General features: G+C 42.2%; 1 protein-coding gene across 1 annotated transcript in view; it reads left to right on the forward strand.

Moving 5' to 3' along the window:
• The first annotated feature begins 290 nt into the window (after nucleotides 1–290).
• Prkd3 (protein kinase D3) overlaps nucleotides 291–12,639 on the forward strand; it is a 71,360-nt gene continuing 59,011 nt past the window's right edge. Inside the window, exons 1-2 of the mRNA XM_021149666.3 lie at nucleotides 291–403; nucleotides 7,552–8,466. Coding sequence (XP_021005325.2) covers nucleotides 8,179–8,466 — 288 coding nt within the window. The 5' untranslated portion in view covers nucleotides 291–403; nucleotides 7,552–8,178. The remainder of the gene's footprint in view (nucleotides 404–7,551; nucleotides 8,467–12,639) is intronic.

The raw sequence follows: 12,639 nt of genomic DNA on the forward strand, positions 1-12,639 counted from the left end.
CTCTTGTCGCGGACCGCCAGCGCCCGCCTTAGGGGGACAGCAAAGTGAGAGGTTCGAGTACAGCGCGTCCTTCCAGTCGCGCTCAAGCCCGCGCTCCGAGCGCCCGGCGGGGACCTCTGCGGCTTTGCAGAGCCTCCACGCGCCCCTTCGGAGCCAGACCCACCAACCGCGCGCGGCGGGGAACTACAGCTCCCGGCAGGCCCCGCGCGGGCCGCGCGCCCCCGCCCGCGCGCCCCGGCCCCCCGCCCTCCGGCCTCGAGACGGGACGGGAGGGAGGGCAGGAGGAAGGGGCGCGGGCGGGCGGGCGGGTTCGTGCGAGGCGCGTGAAGCCTCGCTGGCTCCTGCTCCGGGACGCGGACGCTGGCGCGCGCCGACTTTCCCCAGTACAGCCCAGCCCGCCTCTGTAAGTAGTCGCTGGAGGGAGCGCGGAGCAGACACCGAAAAAAGTTCGCGCCGCCACCGCCACCGCCGCCGCCACCGCCGCCGCCGCTTTGTTCTCCCGACCCGTCGGGCTGAGGTGGCGCGGCCCCTCCCCCACCGCACGCGGCGGCCGCGGCGACGGCGACGGCGGCGGGACTCGGACCCGCGCGGGGCTGGGCGGCGGCCGCGGCTGGGCGGGAAGTCGGGGCGGTGCTCCGCGGGCGGCCGGGGGCGCCGGCGCGGCCAAGTTCCGCGGTCCGCGCCGAGGCCAAGTTGGAGTCGCGCGGCTGCTGCTGGTGACCCACCGCGCCCTGGCCCTCGGGGACCCGCTTTCTCCCGAGCCCCGCCAACTAATCCTGCCGCCCGCGGCACCGTGCAGTGAGCCTTCCCGGGTCTTTGCTGCACTTTTCCTGGTCCTGGGGCTGGAAGGGGCGAGTATCCGGGGTTTGGAGGATGGTGACCCCAGTTTCCTGACTGCCTTTAGGTTTGCCTGTTGCAGCCTCGCTCCAAGTCGTTCTCACTCCCTGGGGGAGCTTTGCCCTGAGTTGAAACATCCGCGAGTGTGGAGCAATAAAATAGTAATAATAATAATGAGCACACACGACATTACTTGATTGCGTGTTGTGTATTTTATTTCACATCGTCGAAATCAGAAGTATAGGCCGTGCTGTCAGCAAGCACGAATATAAATCAGGCTACAGGCGACCTGCAGACTTTTCCGTACACAGATTGATGGCATGGATGTAACTGTCCCTTCAACCACGCCCGTCCCCACAGGAAATATGACTATCGGTGTCATCTTTGATTAAAGAGGATAAGTTTCAACTTGAAGTACTACTTTGTAGGACAGGGCCTTTAAAACCTGTAGGCACAAATGAAGCAACAGTTTGAGATACCTTCATCTATATCCTAGAAAAACGTTGTTACACTAAAAAATTACTTTTACTCTGTACCTGATGTCGCAGTTTTAGCAGTTTTGATTTTGTTCAGCTCGTGTTTAAACTTTTAAAGCCAGGCGGGTAGACAAGCCTATGGATTTGCTTCAAGAAAGCATCCCTGAAGTTGCCAGACTCAGTTCTAAGTAAGATTTGCTCTAGAAGAACACTTTCTCTCCCAGTTATAATCTGGGGTGGGATAAAACAGCAGTTTAGTCAGAAAGTTGTTTCAAGTTTTTGCAAATATATTATTTTTAAAACGTCTCACGGGAACCGTTACAATAGGTTTTGCTTCATAGGATAGGTTTATAAATGTCATGGGCCTGAGAATATGAGTTTGGAGGCATCTTTGATAAGCCAGGACAGTTCACATTTCAGGACTAAGAGAATTTTTCTTAAATGTGTCTGGCCGTTTCATACATTCTGATGCCCCTACCCCTCACTCTCTCTAGTACCCCCTACCCCCTCACCAGTCCCTTAAAGAAGTTTTATAGCCATGAGCCTTTAATCTTGCACATTTTATAAGCTATTTTATCAGATGACCTGTTTAGACATTTCTTTCTGCTTTTGTGTTGTTTGTCATCTAAACACTGCTACTCACACCAAAAGCCACAGTAAGTTAAACTTTAAAAGTCAGAGGAGTTGAAAACACCTCATACATAAAGATAGAGGGGAGAGAGTTGTTAAAGTGTACTTTCCACAGAAGGGACAGACCGTTTTCAACAGAATTCTAAAGTTGGCAAAAATACTAACCATAGCGGAGTTCAGTGCTTGTTTTTAAAGAAACTCATTCAGGATTTGATGTATAATTACTTACATATAATTTGATTAGGCACATAATTGGATTTAATAATCACATCTCTTGAGTCTCTTGGGTTATGTAATTCAAACGGAACTTGCCTCTTTGAAGCAGTCATTTTAAAAGGAAAAACTGGGATATGGTACTTAAGAGATGTTTTAGTTTTAATTTCGATGTAGATAAAACATTTTCTCTGCTCGTATGGTGAACTTATAGTGGCTGCACATGAGAATTGCTCTTTGGCAATTAGCCAATCAGATTTCCTAGAAACTACTGGTGCAGGGCTGAAGATATATCAAGCTTATCCATAGCTTCGTATTGCTTTGCCAGACTGATGTGCAGGTACCTGGATACACCTCTCAGTGCCTGCTTCTCAGAGAAGCTGCCTGGTGTGCCCTCTCTCTGTTCTCCAGCACAGTGGAAGGGCAGAGAGTGAACCGCTACCCGGAGAAGTAGACTTGTAGAAGGAACAATTTAGCGGAGTGCTAAGCTCTTAGAAAGACAGTCTTCTATTAATCTGAGGGAATGTTTCTGAAATATGCAATAGATGGAGAGACTGCCACAGATTTTTTTTTTTTAATCTACAAAAATACCCGAGTTTTTTTGTACACTATACTGGCATTAAGCAAAGTCAGACCTTTTTCGAGGTAAAGCGTGGATATTGACTTTAGTGTACTGGCATGTCACTGAAAAAGCTCCCATGCTTCTGTACATGCTCAAACAGTACATGCCATACACATGTGCATATCCTCACGAGGGTCAGGATAAACTTTATTACCATTCCTTGTACACAAAGTGAAATTAAACCTGGACAACCCTTTACCCCTGGGAGTCAGGTAAGCATGGTATTACAGAGGAAAAGCATTTTGTTTTTTACTCTTCATGTTAACATTTGCTGAATGTACATAGAAGGTTGGCTACCCTAAATAATGAGAGCTCCCCTTGTAGTATTTAACGTGTCTTGTTCTCTGGAATCCTCTTGCTTTCTTGTTTCTTTATAGAGACCTTCCCTGAGACCCCACTGGAATTAAGTCTCCCTGGCATATGCTCTGTTGTATCTCATAGGTTGTAATTACCTAGCTACTTATGCAAATGTTTGTTTAATGTCTGTGAGTTCCAGAGAGAGCAGTGGCCATGTCTCTTTCTGCTGCTGCTGTGAAACTTCAGTGACTTTCTTAGTCAGTCTGGCAAATACCAAGGTTGTATTGAATGAAACTCCTGCTGGTAGAGCTTCTGACTAGAGACTTGGTTGAGATTGGCGCATAATGTATGGCGATGAAGTGACAGGGCAGGGAGGGAAAAGGTAGGTCAGCTTGTGACATTACCATGAAATATAACAGCCCAGTCACCTGGCCTCCAAGGTCTTTGTTTTACTTTGTTTGGGTGCACTGAGCTCAAAATACTTTTTCATTCCATTCAGTGGTGACAGAATTTGTAATTTCATTTGAATGAGATATGTGACAACGGTCTAAAAGAACAGTGGAAAAATGCCACCTAAACTTATAAATTCTTGACAACTAGACAGTACTGTTCAGGTTTACAGACTCATAGCTATTAGAAACAACATAGCCAATACACAATTTATATATCAACAAGATGGACTATTTGTTAACTTATAAACTATTTCCTATTTGAAGCATAAATACAAAGAAATTAAACAGCATACCAAAGTTTGTATAAATTAGAATGGTTAGATTTCTTACAGATCAAATCAATTCCGTAAACAAAACCAGGAGAGAGGAGACAGATGGGATGAGTGGGTGGGAGCTGTTAAGACAGGTTCTTACATTTGTATTCATGCTGAAACTTTAAAAAAAAAAAACACTTTTATTCAAAATTATATATAGTTTATAAGGAATTTGTGTCTCTAGTAAATTAATCAAGTGTGTTATTAGATTGTTACTGTTAATTAATCTCAAGGGGTATAATAGAAAGTAAATTCAGTAGGATGGCCCCTTTTATGTAAGTGCTGTAAAACTTCTGAATGGTCTGAGTGCTACAGTAAGCCAGGTGCTGTGATTAGTAACTGGCAGGCGCCGGTCCTGTAACCCGGGAGTCCCACAAGTGCTGCTGCCATTTTCTTTGTACGTCTCCGAAGTAAAGCTGAGCTAAAAACAGCTCTCCCTTAATACTTCTTCAGATATTTGAAGACACTCATTCTGATTGGCATATGCCGCGTAGCACATGCCCTTATCCTCATGGTTACCTGGCTGTTTGCAGTTGTTTTCTTCCCAAACCTAAAAATCTATAACTCAAGATATGGATTATGAATAGTCTCTCTCTCTCTCTCTCTCTCTCTCTCTCTCTCTCTCTCTCTCTCTCTCCTTCCCTCCCTCCCTCCCTCCCTCCCTCCCTCCCTCTCTGTATGTATCTATCTATCTATCAAATAGTATGTATATTTGAATGTGCAGTCTATGGTAGCATAGACTAACAAGTGTGCATATTAATGCTATGGCTTTCCAATGTCCACAGGGTTTAGGAGTGTGTTAGTTCTTTTAGTGAGCCCTTTATATTCACAGCACTTATCTTAAGCCTCAGAAACACAGCCCCCCATCATGAATGGCTTCCAGATCAGCATCTCCCCTCATTCTGATGTTGCACATTTAACTTGGAATTTATGTCTGTTAAGTTTCACTTTACTTTTACCACATCTGCTCAGTTTTGTTCAACCTGAAGATGACATAAGCAGATTGTCCTTGTCTTTACCGTTTCGAATCTCATGGAAAGACAGAGCCGAGAGTGGTTTGGGAACGTTTCCCCACGGACTCCACACATGCCAGTTGACCTACAGCAGATTCCTTACCACACTGATGCCCAGCTCAGACAGACAGCGCCGTTACAGAGACAGTAGGGAAATGCTTTGACTACCGTTTCCGTGAGCTTGTAGCAGCCTTGAGTGAGTAACCTCTGAACTTTCCCTTTCTCAACTCTAAAGCGGCTGGTTGCGCAGATTCAAGAGGTGCGACTGCGTGGGGTTGAGACTCGTGTCTGTCAGATCAGATAGTAAGAGTTCAGTGAAGGTCACTACTTACTTCCTCCACTTGAGAAGTCTAGACTTTGTGAACTTATAAGTGTGATGGACTTAGCATTTCTTGTTCTGCTTGAAATTAGGCTGATATGACCATTATACTATCCTCTAGTTATTCACAAATCATTTGAATAACAATCTGACTAAAGATTTTCTTTACTTTTTTTTCAACAATTTATTTATTTTTATTTTATTTACATTGGTGTTTGCTTGCATATATGTCTGTGAGAGTGTCAGATCTCCTGGAACTGGAGTTACAGACAGCTGTGAACGGTCATGTGGGTGCTGGGAATTGAACCTGGGTCCTTTGAAAGAACAGCTAATGCTCTAAACCTCAGAGCCATCTCTCCAGCCCCTGGCAAAGGATATTTAAGTTTCTTTGGTGGTTTCTGGATTGTGCTTATCTGCTTTTTGGTGTTTGGCACTTGAAGCAGCCCTGCCCATCCCAGGCCATGGTCTCTCACCCTGAGCTCTTTCTGCAGGTTATTGCGTAATAGTCATGGTTAAACTTACTCACTGCTGTATGGGATGAGCTGCATCCTGGCCCAGAGACTTGCACTCACACAAAGTTTTAGAATCCCAGCATTGAAGAGGTGGAGATAGAAAGACTGTAAATTTGAGATCATCCAGGGCTACATGGTGAGTTTGAAGCTGACCTGGAGTTAGATTCAAAAGAAAAGTCATTTAAAAAATAAAGTCATTTAATTCTCTAGTATTCACAAAGTTCAAGTTTCAGTTCTCTGAGTTAGCTTGAAAACTGTTGGGAGACTATTAGTGCGATACAGGTTGAGCAATTCTTTCTGTGTAATTGTTCACCCTCCTCTCTAAACAGTGATTCTCAGTTCCTTGTTATCTTTAAGAAGCAGTAGTTACTGTGCAAACAGTACTGGTAAGAAAGCATGAGACTTGGGTTCTAATCCGCACTCTGTTCATAGCCATGTGATACGAGGCACATTGCTCTAGCACTTTGTGCTTTGGTCTTCTCATCTGCAAAAAGGATATTTCCCTGTTAATTGAAAAAAAGTATCATGAGGCATATTAGTGAAACATTACCATCAAATGCTATAAAGTAGGAGTTTGAATTCTAGCCATTTGCCCAAATGTTACTATCAGTGCTTGTATCTTTAAGTTATTTTAGACTCATTTTATTCTGAATTTTCGCATTTGTATTTCTGTATCTCTGTGTTTTGTTCTTCGTTTCATACATCTCAGTTGTTTTAATTTAACTCCATATACTCATTTCCACTCTGCACACACTTCAGATGCTTTGAGTTTTCATCATTGTAATTATTTATGACTACAAAGAATTTAGAAGGATTCATCTCTTGTGAGCCATTTCATTCAGCCATGAAGGGTTATGCTTTTTTCTTTTTCTTTTTTTTTCCCTTTTTCTTTTCCTTGTCCTTTTTCTTCTTCTTTTCCTTTTTCTTTCTCCTTTTAAAAAATTTCTGGACTGTGTCTTCCTAAAGCTTAGGATGCACAGTTTGCTGGTGTACTTTCCCAGTGTTAGAAATCCCTTAACGATGATGAGTTCACGTTCTCCTGGGCGTCATAGTTTATCAGCAGTCACAGTCGGTCCTTGCTGACTCCAGTGTATCCCCATTTGCTTCTTTAGGCTTCCGGAAGGCATTTGTCAACAAAGCAGTCCAAGACTCATATTTTGGCAGAATAGACTCTTTTGGAGGGATGGGAGAACTGGAGAAAACCTAGAAAACCTTTACTTGCTACTGAGTCTAGTGTATTCTCACTAGACTCTTAATATATAAAAACATAAAAGACTACTTACGCTTTCCTGTAGTGGGAAGTTATTCTGTATTTCTAAAGAGACTTGTGTCATATTTTATGTCTGTGATGTTTGTTTTACTTCTCCTGTTTTGACTCTTCTGTCTTTCTCAGTGTCTTATAATTGAGTTGTGTAGTTGTGGAATAACAGTGTTTGATCTTCATAAATTTAAATAACAATAACTTAGAGCTGGGTGCAATGATATATATCTTAGTCTCAACTACTTGGGAGGCTGAGACAAAAGAATCTTGAGAAACAGGAGTTCAAGGTCAGTCTAGACCACATAGTCTAATCCTATCTCCAAGAAAGAAAGAAGAACATACTATTTAACCTGGCCCTGTTTCCCAACGAGTTAGTGGTGAGGGGCGTGTATTATTTTAAGTGGAAATCTCTCTCTGAAATTATAACTGTAGTAAAAAAAAAATTATTGTGATAACTAAAGTTAAAATAACTACCTATTGGGTTGTATTCATGAATTGTAAAAATATCACCCAAAATTACCACTAAAAATTGTAGGGATTCTTACATTTTAAACTGATATCAAATGAATATAAAACATTAAAAACCCTTTCATTTTTTCTTCTAGGTTGACAGCATTTCAGAAGGCACCAGCTTTTCTCTCTGGATCCATTCATCCAAAGAAATATGTTTGTACTATTTTTACAAGCTTTTTATTTTTACTTCATCACAGGGAAGTTCAGTCCCAAGATGGAAATGAGTTCATATGAGAGGGTGAACTAAGGTGTGGCCATTTGTGGTGTCCCGTCAATCCCTGAAGGCATAGATTATCTGAAACTACTTTTAACCAGGAAGATTTCGTATCTCGATACAGATCAACTATTTAGTTTTTTCTGAAATGAAAAGCAAAAGACAAGAGCAGATTTAGAAGAAGTGAGGATGTCTTGTAAATAATCAGCATGAACTCTGTTCTTCCGATGATGATGGTGATGTGAAGTGGGGCACAGATCTGGGTGTGGTCCTAAAGACAAGAGTCTTGATGGGACTGATACTGACAGCCATAGGATCTTTTGAGTATTCAACTCGGAGTAACAAAATTTGTCATCAACGGCATGAATGGCTCAGCCGAGGAAATAGAGCAGCTTTCATCTAAATCCAAACGTGTCGTCATTTTTTCACTGCTATTATTTTGAAAACTTCTTCAAAACCATTTAAAAAGCATTGACAACTAATTTTATAGATCAAAGAAAGGCAGATGTCTGCAAATAATTCCCCTCCATCAGCCCAGAAATCTGTGTTCCCTGCAACTGTTTCTGCTGTGCTTCCAGCTCCTTCTCCGTGTTCAAGTCCCAAAACAGGACTCTCAGCTCGGCTCTCTAATGGCAGCTTCAGTGCCCCGTCACTCACAAACTCTAGAGGCTCAGTGCACACAGTTTCATTTCTACTTCAGATTGGCCTCACACGAGAGAGTGTTACCATCGAGGCCCAGGAACTGTCTCTCTCCGCTGTCAAAGACCTCGTGTGCTCCATTGTTTATCAGAAGGTACTGTGCAAGCTGTTTATATCAGTAATGTTTTCCTAATTAATACTGTTTCTCACATGTCTCTATAATTTATGCATAAAACAATGAGAGAACACATTTGGACTCATCAGTAATTTATGTTCTGATTATGAGCATTCTGGGCAGTATTCTAATAGACTGTGAGCCAAAAAGTCTGAAATTTCAGTATCTAAAGAGGACCTATATCCCAGTTTAAAAATATCACTAACCTCAAATTAGTGTCATTTTATAGTCCAGGGGTTATCTGACATTTCATTTAATCTCAGAGAAAAGGGCCAGAAAATAGTAGGTATAAGACATTCTTACTAGAAAGGTAGGCCACCATAGCTGCTGAATCCAGTGTCCAACTGAAGCTTGGGCTTTCCAGGTGTCTGTCCTTTGCCCTCATTTATCCCTTGACTTCGCTTTGGATGCTGATAATCTCTCATAGGGGAAGTTCAGAATCTACCTAAACTGCCATTTATTATAGAAGTACACTCTCTTCCTCCTTAACAGGCAAATCACTTTGGAATATATAACAAGTTGTTCAAGGTGGTTGTTTATTGTATAAGCACCTCTTACCCTGTCCTGTGCCCTTTTTCCCAGTAATTTATTTATTTATTTATTCATTCAATCAATCAATCAATCAATCAATCATTTTACATCCCAATCACAGCTCTCCCCCATCACACAGCCCCTCTCTGTCCCTCCTCCCTTTCTCCTCTGAGAAAGGGGAGGTCTCCCTGGGTACCAACCCATCCTGTCCTGTGCCATTTTTTTAATGAATCTTGGCTCAGTAGATAATATAGTATGATTTCTACTTAAGAATTATTTATATGGATTATATTGATTGACTTTATTTTATCCTTAATGGACAACCACTTGCTTCAGACAGACTTGTACACTGGCTGTTTGCAGACCTTTCCTCTTGGGGACTGTGAAAGTGGCGCAATTCATAATATGCTTGCTTCCCAAGCATGAGGCCTAAGTTCAAATCCCTGTAGCACCCACCTAAAAAGCTAGGCTCAGCAGTATTGCACCTTAGCCCCAGCACTAGGGAGGTGAAGGGAGACAGGCCAGCCAGGAGGTGAAATCAGTGAGTCCCAGGTTCAGTGAGAAACCCCATCTCAACCGATAAGATGAGTGAATGAGGAAGAGATACAAAGCCAGCCACTGACCTGTGTAGACACACAGGCACGTACATTCACAAATGTGTGTGTATAGAGACATATAGTCTCGGTGACAATGATAACATTGAATTTCAGCTCTACATCTCTTGTTGTATTTCCTATGTTTTATATGGTTTGTCATTAGCTTCTAACTTAAAAGTAGTTAGTAATCCAAAAACATTATAGTTTGTGATAATGGCCTATGGGCCTGTGTTTTAGCAGTGAATTGCTGGTGTAAATATGGCCTAATGTAAGAGTGACTTTAGATCTGCAGCGTTGTTGACTTGTTTTTACATGTTATTACTTACTGTAACATATTTAATTTTGAGATAGAGCTATTACTGTTGTTGCCCAGGCTGGTCTTTGGACTCTGGGGTTCTCCTGCCTTTGTCATTATCCAGTGCTACAGTCACAGACCACCTTGCCCAGAACTACCTTTCAATGTCTTAGGTTTTATATCCTTTCCATTATATACCACATAAGCTTTTTACAAATACTTTTATAGCTATTTTGTGACTTTTTAAACTGAAAGGTGATGTTTAAACTTAAGGATAGCTTCTTTTGAGAGCATAAGAATGTATAATCTATGTTCAGTGAAACCTACTGTTTTTTTTTCAACATTTAGAATTTTCAGCTTTTGTCTTTTAATTGATAAAATATGTATACATATATTTATCATGTATAGCATATTAAAATATGGACACATTGTATAGTGGCTACATGAGCTAGCTGATTTATTTCAGATTATTTACTTACTTGGATGAATTTATTTACTTCACACATTTATAGAGAGACATATTGATTCTCCATAGGATTGTTAAGGAATCAGATCTATTATTTACAGGATGACACTGGGCAAGAGATTTTACTTGTTTGAATAAGTTTCCAGATCTGTCCAGTCATTGAATTGGGTGGTTTCTAGTCTCTTAAGTATAGCTGTGAGGTTTGGGTCTTCTCTATAGGAGACAGATGCACAAGAGAGGAGCTTGAATGGGTGGTGAGAAATCTTAAAGCACCAGCTTAGATTCGGGGATTTTATAGATGTGTTCATGGATTCCTAACTCACTTGAGATTTGAAAAAGCTGTCAACATTTCTTACCTTCTCTCTTAACTTAGAGATCATGCTCTCTAGCCATGCATTTAGTTTCTTGTGTATGTATAGTTTCAGTGTATTAGTTGAGTGGCACTTGAGTGATTATTTTGAACCTCCAAAGAAAGATGTTATTTAATACTCATAATTTATGTGCCAGATTATTTTTCAAGTTAGTAGTGATGGTAATTCCTCTGTAAAGAAATGCTTTAGATTTTAAAATAAGATTGCCTACATTAATAATAATTATAACTTCAATTTGTTGGTTTGTCAGTTTCTGTTCAAGCATCTTTATACATATTATATTGATTTTCACAGCTTCACTAAGTATGGGTCACCACAATTATCAAAAAGGAAATAGAAGCATGGAAAACATAAGTTACTTTCTAAAGCCTGTGATAATAAGAGTTCAGAGCTTCCATTTCTAACTGTTGTGTTCTAGACAGATGCTTTGATTTTCCATTATCTATCAATGCTCATTTGTGAAATGCCTTCCAGTAAAGAGACTGTACAGTCAGTAACTGTAGAATCCAGTTCCCTTAAAGCTAACTGGCCTTGAAGCTTTCACAACAAACTGAAGTAATGGTTCCATAGTAGCTGGCATTTAAAATTCTAGAAAAGTGACTGGCACTTAATGGTTTTATTTATAATTTGTTGGGAACTAAAAAAGGGGGCCTTGGGAAGGGGGGGGGGAAGACCCACACCCCGCCAGAGTTTTACCCATTCTCTGTTCTGTCAGGCATGGGAGAGCTGCCATACACTTTCCACTCAGCCCTGGGTGGGCATTCAAGCACTCTTCAGGGGGTGGCCAAGGGCTATCCCTTCCTGGGAACCCCGGAGCTACTTTGCTAAAGCCACCAGGGTTGAGGAGAGAGGGATGAGGGAAGAGTGGTTCCCAAAACTTGCGCGAGTGAGTGCAGCAGATCTTGACTGGAGTACTGGAAGGCCTTCTGAGAAAGCCTGTTCCATCCTCCAAGTGCAGTGGGCCTTGATGAGCAGAGACATTCTATGGTTTTAGAGCTTTATTATAGAAAGGCAGGGAGAAAGAGAGAAGGGAGGGAGAGAGGGGGAGGGGAAGGGAGGGTAAAGGAGAGGAAAGGAGAGGAGAGGAGAAGTCAGAGGAGAGAAGAGGAGAGGAGAGGAAAGGAGAGGAGAAGACAGAGGAGAGGAGAGGAGAGGAGAGGAGAGGAGAGGAGAGGAGAGGAGAGGAGAGGAGAGGAGAGGAGAGAAGACAGAGGAGAGGAGAAGACAGAGGAGAGAAGAAGACAGAGGAGAGAGGTGAGAGAAGTGAGAGGTGAGGAGAGAAGAGAAGAGAAGACAGAGGAGAGAAGAACACAGAGGAGAGGAGAGAAGAGAAGACAGAGGAGAGAGGTGAGAGAAGTGAGAGGTGAGAGAGCAAAGGAGTGAGAGCTAAGAGAGCCAGGTGGGGCTGAACAGCCCTTTTTATGGTCTTCACTGTTGCTAGGTAACTGGTGAGGAGTTTAGCCTGAAGGTCAGAAGCTTGGGTCATTGCCTACGTGACTACTGACCATGCTTCTCTTGTGGGGGGCTGTGGGAGTGGTAACTTAGGCAGGAGCCAGAGTTCCAGGAGCATGAGGGAATGCCAACTGTGTCATGTAGGTGAATTATGACTTCGGGGTTCAGACCTCACCTCAACTGGAGACCAGCCTGCAATTCCCCACAATAATTATTTGGTAGTTTGATCTCATGGACATATTTGTTGTTTTAGTTTCTATTCTTGATAAACTCTCTTATGTAGAACCTTCTAAGAAATAGGCCAGTAGTTACATTTTAGGGATTAGATGGACTAGACATTGTCCCTGCCCTTAAAAGCTTATATTATAGTGAGGGGACCACACTCACTAGTATCAGATATGAGAAGTAGCATGAGATATTGAAGTAAAAAGTGATGTTGTA

This window comes from Mus caroli, unplaced genomic scaffold (genome assembly GCF_978045245.1).
Source record: "Mus caroli unplaced genomic scaffold, Mus_caroli_1 scaffold_18, whole genome shotgun sequence".
Taxonomy (NCBI): Eukaryota; Metazoa; Chordata; class Mammalia; order Rodentia; family Muridae; genus Mus; species Mus caroli.